Below are 22,603 nucleotides of genomic sequence, written 5' to 3'. Positions count from 1 at the left end.
TTCATTGGTCAGGTGCAGTGGCTCACACCTATAGTCCCAGCACTTTGGAACTGCTTGAAGCCAAGAGTTCAAGACCAGCCTGGACAACAAAGCGAGACCCTGTCTCTATGAAAAAAAAAAAAAAAATTAATTAGCTGGATGCAGTGGCTCATGCCTGTAGTCCCAGCTACTCAAGAGCTGGGGTGGGAGGATCCCTTGATCCTTTGAGGGTGCAGTGGGCTACGATGGTGCCTCTACACTCCAGCCTGAGCAACAGAGTGAGACCCTATCTCTAAAAAGAAAACCGCATGACAATATTACATGCTTTTCTTAGGAGAACCTTCTTTCCTTCTAAATTTTTGTTTGTTGTTTACAATGTTGGGTTTTTTAACTGTTGTGTTATTTAAGGTGCAATTTCCATACAGTGGCTCATCTCGTCTTTTTTTTTTTTTTAAGACGGAGTTTCGCTCTGTTGCCCAGGCTAGAGTGCAATGGCTCAATCTCAGCTTACTGCAACCTCCACCTCCTGGGTTCAAGCAATTCTCCCTGCCTCAGCCTCCCGAGTAGTTGGGATTACAGGCACCCGCCACCATGCCTGGCTAATTTTGTATTTTTAGTAGACATGGGGTTTCACCATGTTGGCCAGGCTGGTCTTGAACTCCTGACCTCAGGTGATCCTCCCACCTTGGACTCCCAAAGTGCTGGAATTACAGGCATGAGCCACTGTGCCTGGCTTAACTCTTTTTTCTTTTTTTAAGAGCTAGAGTCTCACTCTGTTACCGAAGCTGGATACACTGGCACAATCATAGCTCTCTGTAACCTCAACCTCCTGAGCTCAAGTGATCCTCCCTCAGCCTCCCAAGGAGCTAGGACTACAGGTGCACTCCACTACACCCAACTAAGTTTTTGTTTGTTCATTTGTTTTTGAGACGAAGTCTCACTCTGTTGCCCAGGCTGGAGTGCAGTGGCACGATCTCGGCTCACTGCAAACCACCTCCTGGGTTCAAGCGATTGTCCTGCCTCAGCCTCCCGAGTGGGCAGGATTACAGGCCTCCATCACCATGCCCGGCAAATTTTTGTATTTTTAGTAGAGATTGAGGGGGGGGGGGTCTCACCATGTTAGCCAGGCTGGTCTCAAACTCCTGACCTCAAGTTATCCACCCACCTCAGCCTCCCAAAGTGCTGGGATTACAGGTGCCTGGCCATTTTTTAAACACTTTTGTAGAGATAGTCTCAATATATTGCCATGGCTGAACTCCTGGACTCAGGAGATCCTCCCATTTCAGCCTCACAAAGTGTTGAGATTACAGGTGTGAGCCATCGCACGTGGCTATGACTCATGTCTGAACTTTCTATTTTGTTCATCTGACCTATATATACTTATGCCAATACCACACTGTCTTTAATACTGCAGCTTCATTTTAGGCATTAAAAAATCCTTTGTGTTCATTTGTTCAGATTATTCTGACCATTCTAGGTCTTTTTCATTTCCATATAGATTTTCAAATCAGCCTGCCTATTTCTGTTTTTAAAAAAATCTGCTGAAACTGATTGGGATTACAGTGAATCTTAGCTCAATTTAGGGAGACCTCACATATCAACAATAATGAGTCAGCCCATCCCTGAACATAACACACATTGAATGTTTATTTGCATTTCTCTAGACTGCCAATGTCACCACGCACAGTCTATGTTTGTGTGTCTAAGTTTTGATAAATTCGATAAAAGTGTGGAAAAATTTTTGGAGATTTGTGACAACTTGAAAAAACTTGCAGACAAACCTGATAGCCTAGAAATATTTTTTAAATTAAGAAAAGGTTAGGTATGTCATGAATGCATAAAATATATGTAGATACTAGTCTATCATTTACTATCCTAAAGTTTATACTAATCTATTATAAAAAGTTGAAATTTATCGAAACTTAAGTGCAAAAATACTTACAGACTACACATGACACCATTTGCAGTCAGGAGAAATGTAAACAAATATAAAGATGCAGTACTAAATGATAACTGGCCAGGCACAATGGCTCACACCTGTACTCACAGCACTTTGAGAGGTCGAGGCAGGAGGAATGCTTGAGCCCAGGAGTTTGAGACCAGCCTGGGCAACATAGTGAGACCCATCTCTACAAAAAAACAAAATAATTAGCTGGGCATGGTGGCACACACCTGTGGTCCCAGCTACTCAGTAGGCTGAGGTGGGAGTATCAGTAAAGGTTGCAATGAGCGATGATCATGGAATGCAATCCAGCCTGGGTGACACAGCAAGACCCTGTCTCAAGTAACTACTAAATAATCATAACTGCATAAAATTAACTGTAGTACACGCTATACTGCTGTGATAATGTTGTAGCTATCTAACACTGCAGTGAGCTCACGTGTTATGAGGATCTGCTTAAAACGTTGTATGATGTGAATCATGTCATCTCAGCAAGAGCAGTTCATCTCTCCAATAAATTGCATATTGCAGTAAAAAAGTGGTCTCTTGTGTTTCTTGTGTACTATTCATGATGCTTAGTGCAATACTGTAAACCCTGAATAACACCATGGGACCCACACAATGTGCCACTAATGATGCTGGAAATGCTCCCAAGAAGCAGAGAAAAGTCATGACATTGTAAGGAAAAGTTTAATAGTTTGATATTTCCTATAGATTGAGATCTGCAGCTCCCGGTACCCACCACTTCAGAAACATGATTCATCTTGTAAACAGATGATGTAAACTTGTGGCATGCATAGATTTAGTACAGTACTGTAAATGTACTTATCTTCCTTATGATTTTCTGAATAACGTTTTCTTTTCTCTGGCTTACTTTATTGTAAGAATACAATATATAATACATATACAAAATATGTGTCAATCAACTGTTTGTTATCAGTGAGGCTTCCAGTGAACAGTAAACTATTAGTAGTAAGTTTTTAGGCCAGGCACAGTGGCTCATGTCTACAATCCCAGCAATTTGGGAGGCCAAGGCAGGTGGATCACATGAGGCCAGGAGTTCGAGACCACCTTGGCCAACACGGTGAAACCCCGTCCCTACTAAAAATACAAAAAATTAGCTGGGCATGGTGGCACACTCCAGTACTCGGAGGCTGAGGCAGGAGAATCGCTTGAACCCGGGAGGCAGAGGTCGCAGTGAGCTGAGATCACAACACTGCACTCCAGTCTGGGCAATGGAGAAAGACCCTGTCTCAAAAAACAAACAAACAAACGAACAAAAAAACAAAAAACGTTTTTGGGGAGTCAAAAGTTATACATGGATTTTCAACTATGCATGGGGACTGGTACCCCTAAATTCCACTACTGTTCAAGGGTCAACTGTCTTTTATTAAGAACTTATTAATCTTTGTTCACAATGAATATTGATCTGAAGTTTTTGTTTTTGAGACAGAGTCTTGCTCTGTTGCTCAGGCTGGAGTGCAGTGGTGCAACTGCTGCTCACTGCAGCCTCAACCTCCTGGGCTCAATCAATCCTCCTGCCTCAGCCTCCTGAGTAGTTGAGACTAGTGGCATGCACCACCACGCCCAACTAATTTTTTAATTTTTTGTAGAGACAGGGTTTTGCCATGTTGCCCAAGCTGGTCTCAAACTCCTGGGCTCAAATGATCCTCCCACTTCAGCCTTCCAAAGTGCTGGAAATACAGGGCTGAACCACCAAACCTGGCGGTCTGAAGTTTTCTTTCCTTATAACATCTTTGTCATGTTTTTCTTATCAAGGTCATACTGAATTTATTAAACAAGTTTGGAAGTATTTATTTCCTAAAATAATTTCTGTAAAATGGGTATTAAGTATTTCTTAAATGTTTAAAAGAAATCACCAATGAAACTATATGAGCCTTTATTCAAATAATTTTGTGCATTTCACTTAAGCTATTGAATTTATTGACAAAAAGATGTTCAGGCTAGGTGCAGTGGCTTACATCTGTAATCCTAACACTTTAGGAGGCTAAGGCAGGATGGCTTGAGTCCAGGAGTTTGAGACCAGTCTGGGCAACATGATGAAACCCTGTCTCTACAAAAAATAAAAAAATTAGGCATGGTGGCATGCACCTGTAGTCCCAGCTACTGGGGAGGCTGAGGTGGGAGGATCCCTTGACCCCAGGGGATTGAGGCTGCAGTGAGCCGTGACTGTGTCACTGCACTCCAGCCTGGGCAACAGAGTGAGATCCTGTCTCAACAGAAAAAAAAAAAGATGTTCATAATATCCCTTAACATCTTTTTAACATCTGTAAGATCTATAATTATAACCCCTCTTTCACCGCTGACAATATTTATGTTTTCTCTCTTTTTTCCTTGATCAGTCTTGCTAAAGGTGAATTAAATCCATTAATCTTTTCCAGAAACAAAACAATTTTTGATTATATTAATTCTCTGTTTGCCCTGCTTTTAATTTCACTGATTTCTATTCTTTTTTTTTTTTTTTTTTTTGAGACGGAGTTTCACTCTTGTTGCCCAGGCTGGAGTGCAACGGAGCAATCTCGACTCACTGCAACCTCTGCCTCCCAGATTCAAGGGATTCTCTTGCCTCAGCCTCCTCCAGAGTAGCTAGGATTACAGGTGCCCGCCACCACGCCCAGCTAATTTGGTATTTTTAGTAGAGATGAAGTTTCACCATGTTGGTCAGGCTGGTCTCGCACTTCTGACCTCAGGTGATCCACCCGCCTCGGCCTCCCAAAGTACTGGGATTACAGTCGTGAGCCACCGCGCCTGGCCCACTGATTTCTATTCTTATTATTAGACAGAGTCTCACTCTGTTGCCCAGGCTGGAATGCAGTGGTGTCATCTCAGCTCACTGCAACCTCTGCCTCCCGGTTCAAGCGATTCTCCTACCTCAGCTTCCTGAGTAGCTGAGATTACAGCTGCCCATCACCACACCCAGCTAATTTTTTGTATTTTTAGTAGAGAGGGGGTTTCAACATGTTGGCCAGGCTGGTCTCGAACTCCTGACCTCAAATGATCCGTCCACCTCGGCCTCCCAAAGTGCTGGGATTAGAGGCGTGAGCCACCGCACCCAGCCTACATTTTCTATTTTGACAGATATTCCCATATTTCTTTCATAGACATGATATGGATTTACACTGTCAACAAATCTAACTCACTGCATACATTTCCCAGACCCATGGTAGCCGTCTAGCCCATGACTTGCAGCACTCTCATTTACTGCCATTCCAATACTGGGCCAGTTGAAAGAACAAGGATTCCCCAGAAGTTCTCTTTTCTTAATTCGCAACAGTAGCCTTGCTGAACATTCTAATTCCCTCCTCTAAGCACAAAGACTTGCTAAAACCCAGCCTGTTTAGCTGAAGCCCTAATAATCTGTTTGGCTTGAGCCAGTCTTCTTTCCTAGAAGTGAATATCTTCAGGCCAGGCGCAGTGGCTCACACCTGTAATCATTCTAGAATTAGAACTTAGAGCTCCTCAGTGACTCTATCTCAGGGATAGCAACCCTCTACCCGCTTTCATTTGACCATTCAGCTCCCACGGTGGTTAGGGCCCAAATTCTTTCCCTACACTAGTCCTGAAGATACTATACCTCATGACTCATGTATTGGCATGTCTCACTTTGTTAGGAACAGTTCTCGTCATCCTAACACAGTTCCCTTAATTTCCTTTACTTCCACTTCTTGACCATTCCCAAACTTACATCTAGGACAATAATTGATAAACTCTAAATATTAGATTCCTAGTGTTAAAACCTACACGCAGGCTCTAGATTACCTAAAGTGAAAATGTACTTGCTAATGCTCAGAAAAGGAAGGCCTATTCCACTAACAGGCATTGCTTGTTATTCACTATTGGATAAGAATAGGTTATCTGCTGGGTGCAGTGGGTCATGCCTGTAATCTCAGCACTTTGGGAGGCCGAGGCAGGTGGATCACTTGAGGTCAGGAGTTCGAAACCAACCTGGCCAACAAGGTGAAACCCTGTCTCTGCTAAAAGTACAAAAATTAGCCGGGCGTGCTGGCAGGAGCCTGTAATCCAGCTACTCAGAAAGCTGAGGCAGAAGAATCGCTTGATCCAGGAGAAGGAGGTTGCAGTGAGCTAAGATTGCGCCACTGCACTCCAGCCTGAGTAACAGAGCAAAACTCCATCTCGGGGGTGGGGAAGAATAGGTTATCCATGTTACTGCCTCAAACAGCTATTTAGAGAAGTGTAGCATATATCTTTGAAAACTGCCCAAGGAAGAAACTGAGGATAAGAAAATTCATACAGTAAGGCTGTCGTTAGTTTCTGAGCAGAACTGACCCTAACTTTGACCAACAGGTACGCTTAGGTTAAGAGGCAAAGACTGTGCAAAATGAGCTCTCTTTTACCAATGGTGGTGAAAGAAAAGCCCTGTCAGATATCTGAGTTGTTTCACCTGGGCAAATGACTGCACGAACACGTACCTAAGAGAGCAGCACATTCAACTGGCTAGGGTTAATGGGCTCAAACCATACAAAAGAGCTGTGGAGGATACAAATAAGAATTTAAAATAAAAACAAAGGTCTCTAACCCTAAGGACTATGAGATCCTTAAGAGCAAGAACTGGGACATTTAGTCTATGTCAAACATAAAGTCTAGGAAAAGGTTGCTCAATTAATGCTTAATGACTTGATAACAATACAAAGCAAATAAATGATAATTGCCAAATAGGTGGAATGAGCTATCCAACAATCCATCTACATTCTTCTACACATTGCAAACCAACTCTAATATGTCTGATTAATCAGACTTGTTAAACCAGGTTTAAGACTATCATCTGTAAATATGAAAATAAATTTCTTTGTGAGGTTGAGGTAGAAGGCACACTCTTCCCATTAGAGAGAATTAGGTGTGCAAAGTGCTTAAAAAGGAGACAGAGAAATAAATACCTTTTAAAAGCCCAGTCTAGAAGCTTTTATAATAAAATTAATATCCAGGAAAAATGGAAAAGGATGCTATTGCTCTGAGAATAAAATTATTTTTAAAATAATAGCTAACATTTAATAATTGCTTACTTTATTCCAGGTACTGCTCTAAGCACTTTATACTTTTTTTTTTTTTTTTATTTTGAGATAGGGGCTTGCTATATCACCCAGGCTGGTCTTGAACTCCTGGGCAGGCTCAAGCAATCCTTCTGCCTCAGCCTCCTGAGTAGCTGAGAATACAGGCATGCACCACCACACCCAGCTTATCTTTTTTTTTTTTTTTTTTTTTTGAGACCAAGTCGCCTTCTGTTGCCCAGCCTGGGGTGCAATGGCACTATCTAGGCTCACTGCAACCTCCGCCTCCCAGGTTCAAGTGATTCTCCTGCCTCAGCCTCCCAAGTAGCTAGGATTACAGGCGTGAACCACCATGCCTGGCTAATGTTTGTATTTTTAGTACAGATGGGGTTTTGCCATGTTGGCCAGGCTGGTCTCAAACTCCTGACTTCAAGTGATCTGCTTGCCTCAGCCTCCCAAAGTGCTAGGATTACAGGTGTGAGCTACCACGCCCAGCCATCCAGCTTATATTTAACTATTTTTTTTTTTTGAGTCATGATCTCACTCTGTCGCCCAGGCTGAAGTGTAGTGGCACAGTCACGGTTCACTGAAGCCTCGACCTCTCGGGCTAAGGTGATCCTCCCAAGTAGCTGGGACTACAGGTGTGTGCCACGATGCCCAGCTAATTTTTTTATTTTTTGTAGAGATGGAGTCTTGCTATGCTACCCAGGCTGGTCTGGAACTTCCGAGCTCAACCCATCCACCCACCTTGGCCTCCCAAAGTGCTAGGATTACAGGTGTGAGCCACTGTGCCCGGCCTATACATTTTAAATTAATTTATTTATCTCAACGACCTCATGATGTAAAAGATTACTATTATCGCCACTTTATATATGAGAAAACTGAGGCATAGAAAGGTCAAATAACTTGCCCAGGTCATAGAGCTAGTAATCAACAGAGCTAAGATTCAAAATCTGGCAGTCTGGCTCAAGAACCTGCAACCTTAACTAAACCATAAAATCTCCCTGACTTTTAAAAAAGTCAACACAGGTGTAGAGGTTTGGAGATGTTGCCTCAGATCAAAGGCAGTAGCAACTGAAGGCAGCAGGGAACAAGCTGAGCCCTATCTAGATGTCTTGGTATAGTACAAAAGGCCTCCATGATCTAGCTTCTGTCTTTCCAATATCATTTCTAGCTGTGTTCCACCCTCAAACCCTACATTCGAGTGATACAGAACCATAGGCAGTCTCCTAAACGCACCCTGCTGCTTCTCAGTATCATTGTTCATGCAGCTCCCTCTGCCTGGCATCACCTTTCTTCCCATCTGTGCCACTCCCCACTCCAACCCCCCAGCTCTGCAGATACTTCTTAATGCATTACTGGGCTTTCTGCTTACAGACCTACTGGCAGTTAGGTCCTTAAAGAGAAACCTTGTCTCATTTGTCTTTGAGTTCCTACTGCTTGGCAACCAATGGCAGATGGGCAATAAAGTTTGCCTAAATAATTAATGAATAAATAGTCTCAAAAACAGAGTCCCCAAAGGTAGCTCAGGGTCTGGGTCCAGCTGACAAAAAGGATAGACTACCTGAACTCTCCAGCCCAGACATCCAGGAAGAGCTGAGACACTACCTACAGATGTGTATCCAATATTACTGCAGCAAACCTTCCTTAAAGATGCTAGGAAGCTCACCTGGGCTCAGAGGACTAAAGAGCCAGAGCCTGCCTGAAAGGAAGACAGTGTGGGGATTTACTGAGGCTCAGCAAAAGGATACACATACTACTATATACTGCCAGGCCTCTAATTTCGTATCAGCCGCTGTGAAGACACTTTCTCAAATGAAATGTGTTCCTCAACTGCAGCCCCTTCTTTCATCCAAGTTTAAAGAAAGATTTAAAAAAGAAAGAAAAAGAAAAACAGGTTTATCTGAGAAGGAAAAATAAAGTTTTCAGCATTGCCTAGGAAAGCACCGAGACAGATGACCAGAAGCAGTCAGCTTGGATTAACTAGTATTCCCTCCTTACTTGGATTTTCTACATATTAGAACTCTTCAACTTTCAAATGACTGATACATACCATGCTCCCCACACCCATGTCCTGTCCCCAATGCCACAGAAATCATTTTGGAAAAACAAAAACAAACTGGGAACTTTTGGAGTATCTGTGGATTCAGAAGCTGTGAAAGTAAGGGTAGCTTAGGAGAGCAGACCTAGTAGGACATATTCTGAATTAGATCTGGTTATTTATTTGGTGGCATTCCTGCTCCAAAATATGTTCTCTACTTTTCCTCTTGACTTAGCTGAAATCTTATATCCTAAAGATTTGAGGATTCTGGTAAAAAAAAAAAAGTAAGGGAAACTGAGCATGCAGACCTGAGCAGGTTGGGGGTACAGTAGCAAAGCACTGAGGGCAAAATCAGAGCAACTGGGGGCATGAGAAGAGAGACCTCCAGAGGTGAGTAAGAGACATATAGTAGGGAAAAAGAGTGTACAAGAGCAAACTTTAGCTGTTTCAAAATTTCATACAAAAGAAATTTCATACTAAGTCAGCAGTTTTCAACCCTAACAGACTCAACTCAATTCCTTTTTTTTTTTTTTTAACTTTACAATGCCTCTCTTAGTTACTAAAATCATTATTTTTTATTTTTTGATACAGGGTCTTGCTCTGTTGCTCAGGCTGGAGTGCAGTGGCGCGATCACAGCTCACTGCAACCTTGACCTCCCGGCTCAAGCAATCCTCCCACCTCAGCCCCCCAAGTAGCTGGGACTACGACAAACACACGCCACCACGCCCCACACCCAGCTAATTTTTGTATTTTTTGTAGAGACGGGTTTCACCATGTTGCCCAGGGTGGCCTGGAACTCCTGAGCTCAAGCGATCCGTCCACCTTAGCCTCCCAAAGGGCTAGGATTATAGGTGTAAGCCACTGTGCCCAGCCTCTCAAGTGATTTTTTTTACATATAATATAACCTACTTACTTACGCACATGATTTCAAAAAAAGTAAAATACAATGTCCAAAGTATAATATAAAAGGAAAATAATTTACAATAAAATCATTTGTATTTCAACATGTTAAGTGCTCCAACACCACTGCACCAGAAGACAGAGTTGTCAGATGTTTGCATGCAAATGTGGAATCACCAGGATTTGGACTACTAAAAATGCAGACAGGCTGGGCAGGGTGGCTCACACCTGTAATCCCAGTACTTTGGGAGGCCGAGGCAGGCGGATCACCTGAGGTCAGGAGTTCAAGACCAGCCTGGCCAACATGGTGAAACCCCATCTCTACAAAAATAAGCTGAGCATGGTGGTGGGTGCCTGTAATCCCAGCTACTTGGGAGGCTGAGGCGGGAGAATCGCTTGAACCCGGGAGGCAGAGGTTTCAGTGAGCCGAGATCGCACCATTACACTCCAGCCTGGGCAACAGGGCAAGACTCCGTCTCAAAAAAAAAAAAAAATTAGCCGGGCTTGGTGGTGGGCACCTGTAATCCCAGCTACTCAGGAGGCTGAGGCAGGAGAATTGCTTGAACCCCGGGAGGCAGAGGTTGCAGTGAGCTACGATCGCACCATTGCACTCCAGCCGTGGCAACAAGAGCAAAACTCCATCTCAAAAATAAACAAATAAATAAATAATAAATAATAAAAATGCAGGCATATACAACTTTATCATATTGGTGATTCCAATACCAAGAGTAACAGCATTTTCCAAAATGGTGACAAATTCTTGGTAAAGTTCAAAACGATCTTCCCTCATGGCAGTTTCCTAAAATATTCACTATAGTTTAAAGCTGTGCAGGCCAGGCATGGTGGCTCACGCCTGTAATCCCAACACTTGGGGAGGCCGAGGTGGGTGGATCACGAGGTCAGGAGATCGAGACCATCCTGGCTAACACGATGAAACTCCGTCTCTACTAAAAATACAAAAAACTAGCCAGGTGTGGCGGCGGGCGCCTGTAGTCCCAGCTACTCCGGAGACTGAGGCAGGAGAATGGCGTGAACCGGGAGGCGGAGCTTGCAGTGAGCCAGAGCTTGCAGTGAGCGGAGATGGCGCCACTGCACTCCAGCCTGGGAGACAGAGCAAGACTCCGTCTCAAAAAATAAATAAATAAATAAATAAAATAAAGCTGTGCAATATTTTGTGCTTTTATGTAAAATAGAGTTAGAGTCTAAGCTCATTTAATCTATACAGTGGATTCAGCTACATAAACATCTAACGACATTCAAAAGTCAAAAAGGACAAGGAACAATGCTTCTTTATGTGAGATTATTCCATGTACTGCAGGACATGGCCCCCCATTCACCAAACGCTAGTCATGCCCCTCAGTCACTGTGACAACCAAAAACAGTCCTTGGTGAGATACAATGATCTAAAGGAACTTACTCCAAGGAATAGGAAGAAAAATACTTTTTCCCCCCTCTCCCCAGCTCCTTCAAATATAGTTCCCTAACAACCAAGACCCAGAACTTAATATAGTAAGTTTATGTGGCTTTTGCAGGCTAACGTAGGGAACTATTCAACATTACGTCACTATTTCTACTGGACTACACACTCCAAATTTCAAACTTAGAAATAACTGTTGGGAACACAGTAACACAGTGCTTCTATTAAGTCTGACTTAAATACATTGATTGCCATCAATGTCCTCCACAATTTTTTAAAATGATAGGCTGGAATCCAAGCTACATACAACCAAAGCACTCTAAAGACCAAGCATACATGTAAAAAGATTGCTGTGTAGGCAAATGAAACAACAGTCAATTCAACAAATATTTTATAATATATCTAGGCCTAGCCAGATGCGGTGGCTGTAATCTCACGCCTGTAATCCCAACACTTTGGGAGGCTCAGGTAGGTGGATTACTTGAGGCCAGGAGTTTGAGACCAGCCTGGCCAACATGGTGAAACCCCATCTCTACTAAAAATACAAAAAATTAGCCAGGCACGGTGGCATGTGCCTGTAAACCCAGCTACTTAGGAGGCTGAGGCATGAAAATCGCTTGCACCTGGGAGGTGGAGGTGGCAGTGAGCCGAGATCACACCACTATATATATATATATCTTATTTTTGTGACAAACAGATACCAACTACATACCCTTTTACTAAGATATATTATTATTTTACACTTTAGTTTTCTGCTTTACTATAGATACTGATTGATTCTACTGGTTATAGATACTGGGAAATGTTCTTTTCCAGTATTTATCTGTATTCAGCACTGGTATCTGTGTTCACAACCAGTAGCAAATACTTGCCATCACCACACAAAGTTAAAAGGCCCCTTAAAGATACGGGATGAACTGGATTTCCTTGTCCTCCCCTCCCTATAACCCCCATTACTCCCCAAGTCTAAGGTTCTCTGAGTTCTGAATTCCAACCATGCATTCTCACTACATACATCTTCTCCCAATTCACCCACTCAACGCATCCTCAAACTCTCCGATTTCAAAGCAACCAAGACACACAATCCCTGCTGTTTTGGAGGACACACTACAGTGGGTATAGAGAACTGAGCTTTCTTTTCAGTGATTAATGCCATACCCAGATTATTCAACAAGGTTCTGTATTAAGTAAGGGTACCTAAATGACCTCTAATTTTTCACCCTAATAAAGTATATGTTATCTTCTTAGACGCTGTATAAGTAAATCCTCTAAAGGCCTAACCCAAGATACACATTTCAGCTATTTCAGCTATGCTGAGGTCAAAGTTTCCTCCTTGAGGTATGCCTTGATATGAAAAAAAAAAAGATAAATAGGAACAACTTTGCTTTTCTCCTCAAGCATCAATGCAAAAGCATTAATCTCAACCTCTCTGTACTGAAAGACTAAGAAATGTGATTTCCAAATATCTAAATGTCTAAAGAATTAGACATCTGGAAAAGTCTGGCATAACCTTGAAGATAATGAAAAAAAAAAAAAGTACTATCTCCAAAAACTAACAGTCGTCTCTCTTGAGCTACTCTAATAAGTAAAGATAAATTGTAATGGTTATTGTTTATGGAATACTTTTTCAGGACCAAGGAGATTTATACATTATTTCTAATCCTCAAAGCATTATGCGTTATTATGCCCATTTTACAGATGAAGAAATTGAAACTTGGAGAAGCTAAAAAACTTGCTGAATGTCTAGCTTAGAAGTAGCAGAGTCAAAATTCACAGCCACTTTTTGGAATCCAAAGCCTGGTTCTTTCTGCTACATTGACATGCTTCTCAATTTTTCGAAGCAGTTAATTTTCATTACTGTGAACCATATATTATGCTGTTGAATGTCAAATACATACTACAGTACTGCTTTGAAAATTTTATTGCTTTTAAATACTTTTTTTTTTTTTCCAGACAGGGTCTCACTCTGTCACCCAGGCTGGAGTGCAGTGGCATGATCTTAGCTCACTGCAGCCTCAGCCTCCCAGGCTCAAGTGATCCTCCTGCTTCAGCCTCCCAAGTAGCTGGGACTACAGGCGTGAACCACCATGCCTGGCTATTTAAATTTTCATTTGTTTAATAAAGATAAAATGCTATGCCAATGGGGCAAGATTACAAAGCAAGTATGAAACTATTTCATTAATATCTAGGGTAGCCTAGGCCAGGTATGGTGGCTCACGCCTGTAATTCCAGCACGTTGGGAGGCTGAGGTGGGCGGATCACTTGAGGTCTGGAGTTCAAGACCAGCCCGGCCAACATGGTGAAACCCTGTCTCTACTAAAAATACAAAAATTAGCCAGGCCTGGTGGCGGGCACCTATAGTCTCAGCTACTCAGGAGGCTGAGGCAGGAGGATCACAGGAGCCCAGGAGGTGGGGGTTGCTGTGAGGCAAGATCATGGCACTGCACTCCAGCCTGGGCGACAGAGCGAGACCCTGTCTCCAAAAAAACAAACAAATAAAATCCAGGGCAGCCTAAAGATCAAATATTTACAAAAACCCAAATGCCTGGAGAATAGCCCCTCCTTTCTCTTAATGTACATGATTGTCATTTTGACAGAGCGCTGAGCATTACATCCATTCCAAGTAAGAAATGTTACAGGTTAATGGTCAGAAATAACCCTAATTATTTTCATTGTACTTTGTAATTTGAACATTACTCCAAAAAAGATCTTATGCTTTCAAGGTTCTGATATATGCTTGTGACTAAAATTTTAAATACCTCAGAATCTAAAAACTGAACTGACAGCAAAAATAAAATACCTATCTTGTTTACCACAGACAAAGTAAAAAAAAAAAAAGAAAGAAAGAAAGAAAATTAAAAATACATTCACCAGAATGGCTACAATGCAAAGCACTGGCAAGGATATAAAATAATCAGATCCCTCACACACTTCTGGTGGAAATGTAAATTGGTATAGCCACTTTGGAAAATGGTTTAGTGTATCCATTAAAGCTAAACATATACATATTCTACAATCTAAAAATTCTACCCTATATATATTCCCAACAGAAATGCGTACATTTGTTTAAAGGACATGTACTAGAATGTTTCTAGTAGCGCTGTTCATAACGGCCCTAAACTGGTATCCAGAAGTCCATCAACAGTAAAATGTACAAGTAAACTGAGGTATTATCACATAATGAAATGCTATACAGCAATGAAAAAGAATCTACAACTTGATGCAAAATATGGATTAATCTCACAAATCTTGCACTAAAGAAGCCAGACATAAATGTATAAATATAATTCAATTTATATAAAATACAAAATTGAATCTATGCTGCTAGAAATCTGGACATTGGTTACCCTTTGGTGGAGATAATGACTGGAAGGAGACACAGGGCAGGGTGGGAAGCTTCTCAGATGCTAGTAATATTGTTTCTTCAGGTGGCTGCTAGTGACATGATCATGTTCAGTTTGAAACACTCAATAGATGGGAGGCATTATAGCAGCAGAGTGGTTGAAGAGCACAGCTCTGGAATTGGAATGCCTGCATTTGAATCTCTATCACTTACTAGTTACAACTTTGGGTAAGTTATTTAACTTTTCTGTGCTTCCTTTCTTCATCTATAAAATATGCCTAATATGTACCTCATAGGGTTATTATGGGGACTAAATTGTCTTAAGATTTGTAAAGTTCTTATTAGCACAGTGGGCTATTATTAAATACTTGCTAAGTAAATAAAAGTGCTTTATTCTGAAGCAACACAAGAAAATGAGAAAGGGAAACAGAAACATAGGATTTAACTATTACTAGAAAATGCATGAAATAATTATTTTGGAAAAGAATGTGATAATATCTAAAGTCTAGTGTAAAAAGAACATGACTGGAAGTTGTGACTAGTCTGACAAGCTTCCACCTAAGTGACCTTGGAAAAGTAACAGCCTCTCTGAGCCTGGAACTCCTACTATCAACCGGAGGCTGGCCCCGATGATCTCTAAGATCTTTGCTGCTCCTCAGTGTTCATCAGGATGATGAGTGGAGGCAGTCATCATGAACTAAGAGGGCTAAATTTGCAATCAGGCTCTCTTATTCTCCAAAAGAAATGCTGAAATCTTCTATGCCTCTGAATTTCATCTAACATGTTTTCAAAATATCTATCATGTCTATCAGCCAGGTCTCTATCGCTGAGGTTCACATTTCCTGCGGTCATTTAAAATAAATAATTAAGGCTCCTGATGGGTTTTAAAAGAGCTGGCCGGGTTTCTGTCATCCATGCCATCACAGTGGACCTAACTTCTTTGGCTACGTTATATAGCGACTCTTTATTAAACATCTATTTATATGTCAGGCACTATAATAAAAACTTTATCCCCAACGCGCCAAAAAAAAAACTACTAGGTATGTATTATTCTTCCTCCTTATCTTTTACAGATAAGAAAACTAAGGCTCAGGGCCGGGCGCAGTGGCTCACGCCTGTAATCCCAGCACTTTGGGAGGCCAAGGCAGGCGGATCACCAGGTCAAGATATCAAGACGATCCTGGCCAACATGATGAAACCCCATCTCTACTAAAGATACAAAAATTAGCCGGGCGTGGTGGCGTGCACCTGCAGTCCCAGCTACTCGGGAGGATGAGGCAGGAAAATCACTTGAACTCGGGGGGGCAGAGGTTGCAATGAACCGAGATTGCACCACTGCAAAAGGCTGCCCTGCTGATTAGTGGCAGGGCTGGAAGGTGAATCTGGCATGTTTGGCTCCAGAGCCCATGCTCCTTCCATTAACGATAGACGCTTGCCTTTCTTTACAATTGATCATATTTCTTCTTATTTGTATAACGAAAGGTCATTAGCTTAGGTCACGTAAAACAAGAAAAACCTAATTTAGTGAAAAATCAATTTTGAATATTTTTTAAATCATTGCTTTGTGTTTCTAAGAAAAGGTTTCTTCCAAGGTCTATTTAAATGAATACTAGGCATTAAAGCTATTTGCATTGAGCAGCAGTCATGAAAACCAAGAGTTAAACCCTTTAAAAGGCATTTATATTTCTTCCTCGCTGCATCTCCAGTGCCCAGATTAGTGCCTGGCCTAGGGTAGGCATTTAAGAAAATCATATTGAATACCATTCTCTTCAAATCTCGTTTACCAAAATACTCTACTACTAAGGAGGGTGCATTCCAACAAGATACTTTATCATCTGAAAAACTTCATGTCCAAATAAGCATAATATGACTCACTGGTGTATCCTCTCTGCTGTGGGCCATTCTCCTGTAGGTCAAATGGCATCATCAGCAACAAGTAATTATCAAACACCTACAGTATTTATTTAATACAGTATATCTTTATTTAACTTGGTATGCCTTCCCTTCTCTCTCTTTCCCCATCAGGTTTGGGAAGCCACAGAGTCATAGTTCCTCCCCAGGCAGGCTAGCCTGTATGTGGTAAAGACTACACAGAGACACAAATGTCACATGTGATTAGGCAGCTTTTCCAAGCTAAACAAACACAAAAGCCCCAGGAGTTTGGCCTTTCCCCCAACAAGACTCATAATTTACCACCTCTTCCTGGAGTCCTGAAATTGCAACTATAATGTGACCTCTTCCTCAGTCCCCTGCCCAACGCTGAGAAAATCAGAAAATTTCCCCAATGTCTGTGATACTTATTCCTACTTCATCTATTAATAAAAAAGGCACTGTGTTTGCCAAGGAATGTGTAAGCATATACTGCTAAAATTTTTCTTTAAAAATTATATGTTCAGGCCAGGCACGGTGGCTCACGCCTGTAATCCCAGCACTTTGGGAGGCTGAGGCAGGCGGATCACAAGGTCAGGAGATCGAGACCATCCTGGCTAACATGGTGAAACCCTGTCTCTACTAAAAATAAAATAAAAAAATCAGCCGGGTGTGGTGGCACACGCCTGTAGTCCCAGCTACTCGGGAGGGCAAGACAGGAGAATCGCTTGAACCCGGGAGGCAGAGGTTGCAGTGAGCCGAGATCGTGCCACTGCACCCCAGCTTGGGCGACAGAGTGAGACTCAGTCTCAAAAAAAACAAAAAAAAAAAAAAAAACTGTATGTTCAGGCTGGGCGCAGTGGCTCACCCCTGTAACCCCGGCACTTTGGGAGGCTGAGGCAGGATTCCGTGAAGCCAGGAGTTCAAGACCAGCATGGGCAACATAGCAAGACTTAATCTCTACAAAGAAATTTTTAAATTAGCCAGGGGCGTGGTGGTGCATGGTCTCAGCTACTCAGGAGGCTGAGGCAGGAGGATCACTTGAGCCTGGGAGGTCAAGGCTGTAGAGTGCCATGATCGCGCCACTGCACTCCAGCCTAGGCACAAAGCAAGATTCCGTCTCTAAAAAACAAAAACAAGGCTAGGCGCGGTGGCTCACGCCTGTAATCCCAGCACTTTGGGAGGCCGAGGCAGGTGGATCACGAGGTCAGGAGATCGAGACCATCCTCGCCAACATGGTGAAACCCCATCTCTACTAAAATACAAAAAAAAAATTAGCTGGGCATGGTGGCGCATGCCTGTAGTCCCAGCTACTCAGGAGGCTAAGGCAGGGGAATCTCTTGAACCCAGTAGTTGGAGGTTGCAGTGAGCCGAGATCGCGCCACTGCACTCCAGCCTGGTGACAGAGTGAGACTCCGTCTCAAAAAAAAAAAAAAAAAAAACTCTACGTTCATAGGAGTGCACAGAATATCTGTGTATTACAGAGAAAAGTGTACCAGAATTAGGTTCTGTTCCATTACCTTACCTTCCTATGCAACTTAGGCAAGGCACTTATCTTCTCCAGGCTTTAGTTTCCTCAGCTATAAAATGAGGTACGAAACTAGATCAGGGATTATTCACCTAGTTCCAAGATGCCTTGAGGGATTCAGGCATGTGCTTCAGGGGTTTATAACTGCTCCTTCCTCTTAATCTTATATAAAAATTACCTGTTTGCGTATATGAATTTTTCCGGAGATAAGGTCTATAGCTTATGTCAAATTGTCCCACAAATTGTGATCCAAAAAATAACCATACCTCATGTTTTATTGAGCACATAGTATATGTTAGGCACTGTGCTAAGTCCTTACATATATTAATTCATGTGACACAATAACCTTTTTTTAATTTTTAATTTTTGTGGGTACACAGTAGTGTATATATTTATGGGGTACATGAGCTGTTTTGATATAGGCACGCAATGTGAAATCAACACATCATGCAGAATGGAGTATCCATCCTCTCAAGCATTTATCCTTTGAGTTACAAACAATTCAATTACATACTTTATCTTAAAATATACTTTTTTTTTTTTTTTGAGACAGTCTCGTTCTGTCACCTAGGCTGGAGTGCTGTGGCAAAATCTTGGCTCACTGCAACCTCCGCCTCCCGAGCTGAAGCGATCCTCCTGCCTCAGCCTCCCAGGTAGCTGGGATTACAGACGTGTACCACCATGCCAGGCTAATTTCTGTATTTTAGTAGAGACAGGGTTTCACCATGTTGGCTGGGCTGGACAAACAGTAGGTCTTATTCATTCTTTTTTTTTTTTTTTTTTTTTTTGTACCCTTGAAGTAGATACTGTTCTTATCCCCATTTTAGAGAAAGTAAATCAGAAAGAACCCAGGCTCTTAAACAACAATGCTATGATAGGTGAGATCATCTCTAAGCCCTAAAATTCTATGTCCTTTCAAATTATACAATTCTCCTCTGGTTAAGTTATCTGTTCCATTCTGCAATCTTTGGTCATGCCCCAAATACTATTATATCTTTACACAAAACCAGACTCATGGAACATCTAGATTACTATCACCTGAAAAAGAATATATTACGTTAATCTGAGTAAAAGGTCCAAAGGCACTTTCCAGCACCAGCCTCCAATGTGCTTTTTCTTTTACTACGTGGTGATTAACCAAAAGATGGATCTGGGTCTAATTACTAATTAAAGTCTCAGATCAAAGTGTCAGCCAGGAAAAGGGGATGCAGTGGCAGGAAAAGTGTCTCACACACCGCTTACCAAAGCAATGAGAAGACCCAGAAAGAAACATCAGTGCAAGCCTGGGTGTCCCATGTTGACCGACATCTCCCCTCACCCCTACCTCCTGAAAACCACTGACCACTGTGCAGCCAAGCCCTGGGTCACTCTCCACTTGAGATACAAAGGCTGGTTAAGGTATTAACCATCACCAACTCCAGCATGGAATAAGGAGTGAAAACTAAGTGAAACCTAGCTCCCAATTTTTGTGGCCACTGGTTGTGACAACCTGCAATCGCAACACGGGGTTCAGCAGTCACTCGGCTACACCTGAAAACTGTTTTGCCGGCCAGCCTCCTCATGCCAAATTACTCAGCGACATAACATTGCTTAATAAAAGGCTGCAAAGCAGAAGCGGACGTTGTTGGTTCTTTTCACAGGCTGTCAAAAAAACCTCCACATCTTAAAGGGAAGGTTGCGGAAACTTTATCCCCAACTCTCATGACCTTTCTCCAATTAGGCTGTGTAATGAAAAGAAAAGCAAAAGAGGGAGAAAGAAGTCCAGAGGAACGGCCCTGGGTGATGGGCTTTTCCAAGGGTGATGCAACAGGGTCAGACAGAAGAGGAGGAGGTGGGAGCCCCTGGGAAAGAGAAAACCAGCCTCAGCGTTGGAAATCTAAGGGGAAATGGCTTAGCAGGACTGGTGGCAGGGTTATTTAGAACGGGCAGGGGCATAGGATCTGGGAAAGGAGGGCGGTCAGAGGCCCAAAGGAAGGGGCAGGGGCCCAAAGGCCAGAGAAAGCAGAGAGAAGACAGCTGGTTCGGGCAGGCAAGAGTGGGCTTCGTGGGGGCCTCGGAAAGACGGTCAAGGGAGCACGGGGTGACCTGCTTGGAGGTGTGGGAGGTGGGGACAGCAGGCCAGAAGGGCCTTGAGGGGAGAGAAAAAGTCCAGGGGGTTGTTAGGGTGGGGAGAGACTAGCGGCACCGGCGCCAGGACAGGAGGGCCCAGCGCGGGGGAAGCACAGAGCGGCGACAACGGTGGGCGCCGGCGGGCGCGGGGAGAAGCTGTCCGGGCTCGAGTTAGGCAGGGGCTGCCACGGAGTCCGGGCTCCGGGCTGGAGAGAGGGAGACTGGGCCCGGAGCGCGGCGTCAGGGAGGAGGTCGGAGAGGGTTAGGAAGGGCCCAGGACCGCCGGGGGCCGGCGCTGGCGCTCTCACCGGGACAGGTGTTTCAGGATCTGCTTCTTAATGATCCCGGCCATGCCGGAGCCGCGGCCCGCGTGGAAGGCGGGTGGGCCGGCAGCTGTGGCCTCCTCAGTTGTGGAGAAGAGGCGGCCCCCTCACCTCGCCGCGGCGTGAGCACCGGACACAGCCGCCGCCGCCGCCGCCGCCATGGCGCTTTCTCGCCCCTGTTTGGGCGCCTGGCGCTCCGCCACGATCCCACCCACCAGCGCGGCGCCGCGGCCGCCGGCCCAGAGCGACGCGAAGATCGCGCGCCACCCGCCGGCCTTGCTTGCGGCGGCCAGAGGCGCGCGCGGTGAGGGGCGGCGGCGCGCGCAGCGCCGGGGCTGGCTGGCTCGAGCCTCCTCCCTCCGCGCTCCCGTCCGCCTCTCGGGTCTGAAACGCTTCTTTCGCCTCTGAGGGGTGTGCGGTTCCTTTCGCACCCGGCAGTCGCCTTGAAACCTAGGAGAAAGGCGGGGTAGTTGTAATCTTTGCAGAAATTCGTTAGATCATTGCGCAGCTCCCGGATGCCAGCGTCCGCCTCTCATTTATGTCCCTCACACATTCACTCAGTATTTGTTGAGTACCAGCTGTACTCCAGGAATCGGGCTGGGGACTGAAAAGTAGTATCAAGGACCTCACAGACCCATAGATGGGACACGCGAACCAACCGCTGCGGTCACCTGCGAAGGGCTTTGTGCTGGAGAGCTGGGAAGGGGGCGCCCGTCACCCTCTTGGTGCCTCCCTTAGCCTCGGCTCCTGAACCGATGGGCAAAATGTATTTACTCAAGACCTGAGCGGCTCACTGCAGAAGCACTCCCTCCCAAATGTGGGGTCAGAAGAAACTGAGACGGTCAATTGTTAAAATGACCTAGGACTTTAGAGATCAGCTTCTTCACTGTGCAAATACGGAAACGGAAGCCCTGGGAAATAAGAGCTTTCCCAAGGTCACCTACTTAGTTAGGGCCACCCAGGACTAGAACCCAAGTATTCTGACTCCCAGTCAAGTGTTAGATCCACTCTATTTCATCCATATGCTTAAAAGTGTAACCCGCATGCCGGCGACACCCGTAGACCCAATGGCAAAGATGGAAAGGTGACAGTTCTCCGGACTTAAGCCTTCAAGCAAAAACTTGGAAAAAAAAGAAAAACAAAAACCTCTTGAGACAGCCTTATAGGAAGTCTGGCCCCCAGCTAATATTGCATGTTAAATGTAGTCATTCTTTAATATAAAACCAAAGACATTCAACCATGTCTCCCTGTCTCCCCCGTCAGTCATTCAGGGTGCTCCAAAACAATTGTTTCCCTCAAAACAATTACTCCCTAATTCCAGAGACAGTCTAAGCACGGTAAACCATATGAATGTTAAATTTTAAAAATGAATAATAAGGCCAGCCGCGGTGGCTCTCCCCTGTAATCCCAGCACTTTGAGAGGCCGAGACAGACGGATCGCTTGGGCCCAGGAGTTCAAGATCAGCCTGGGTAACATGACGAAATCTCATCTCTACAAAAAAGACAGAAATTAGCCGGGCGTGGTGGCACGCGCCTGTAATCCCAGCTACTCGGGAGGCTGAGGTGGGAGGATCCCTTGAGCCTGGGAGGCAGAGGTTGCAGTGAGCTGAGATCACCCCACTGCACCCCAACCTGGTCGACTGAGCAAGACTGTCTCAAAAATAACACACCATGCATTCCTATGCCTATCCCTTAGTCATAGTAAGTTCAATTTTTCCCAGAAGTCCCCAAAATATTATATAAAAGGGAAGCAAATCATCCTCGGCCCGGGTGCTTTACTACCCACTCCCCTCCAGTAGGACTGAATATCATTAATTGTCCCTCTGCCCACCTCTCACCAGAATATATAACAGGGACCAATAGGGCCTATGGAAGAGGAGGTTTCTTGCCAATGTTATCGGCTATTATTGCTTTTTCCCAATTCGGTCCTCAGCCACAGGGGCCTCACAGCAATTTTTGCATTTCAGGCTTCCTTTGTTGGAGCACCCCAGCAAAGAAGATTGGACATCTAAATCAGCTATGTAAGGCAAAACCTACCTCATGCTCAGAGACTCAGCATCCTCACTGAATGCGTCATCACGCCTGGTGAATGAGTTATTTTTGTTGAATGCAAAAATTCATTCT

The 22,603-nt window shown here is 43.9% G+C and overlaps 1 protein-coding gene across 1 annotated transcript in view; it reads right to left on the bottom strand.

Annotated features, from left to right (window-relative positions):
• The window catches only part of BLTP3A (bridge-like lipid transfer protein family member 3A), an 83,696-nt gene extending 61,560 nt beyond the window's left edge, over positions 1-22,136 (bottom strand). The window contains exon 1 of the mRNA XM_003808533.6: positions 20,465-22,136. Within this exon, the coding sequence (XP_003808581.4) occupies positions 20,465-20,508 (44 nt within the window). The 5' untranslated portion in view covers positions 20,509-22,136. The remainder of the gene's footprint in view (positions 1-20,464) is intronic.
• Positions 22,137-22,603: the final 467 nt, after the last annotated feature.

Source organism: Pan paniscus, chromosome 5, assembly GCF_029289425.2.
Source record: "Pan paniscus chromosome 5, NHGRI_mPanPan1-v2.0_pri, whole genome shotgun sequence".
Taxonomy (NCBI): Eukaryota; Metazoa; Chordata; class Mammalia; order Primates; family Hominidae; genus Pan; species Pan paniscus.
This window is presented reverse-complemented; position numbering and strand designations above follow the sequence as displayed.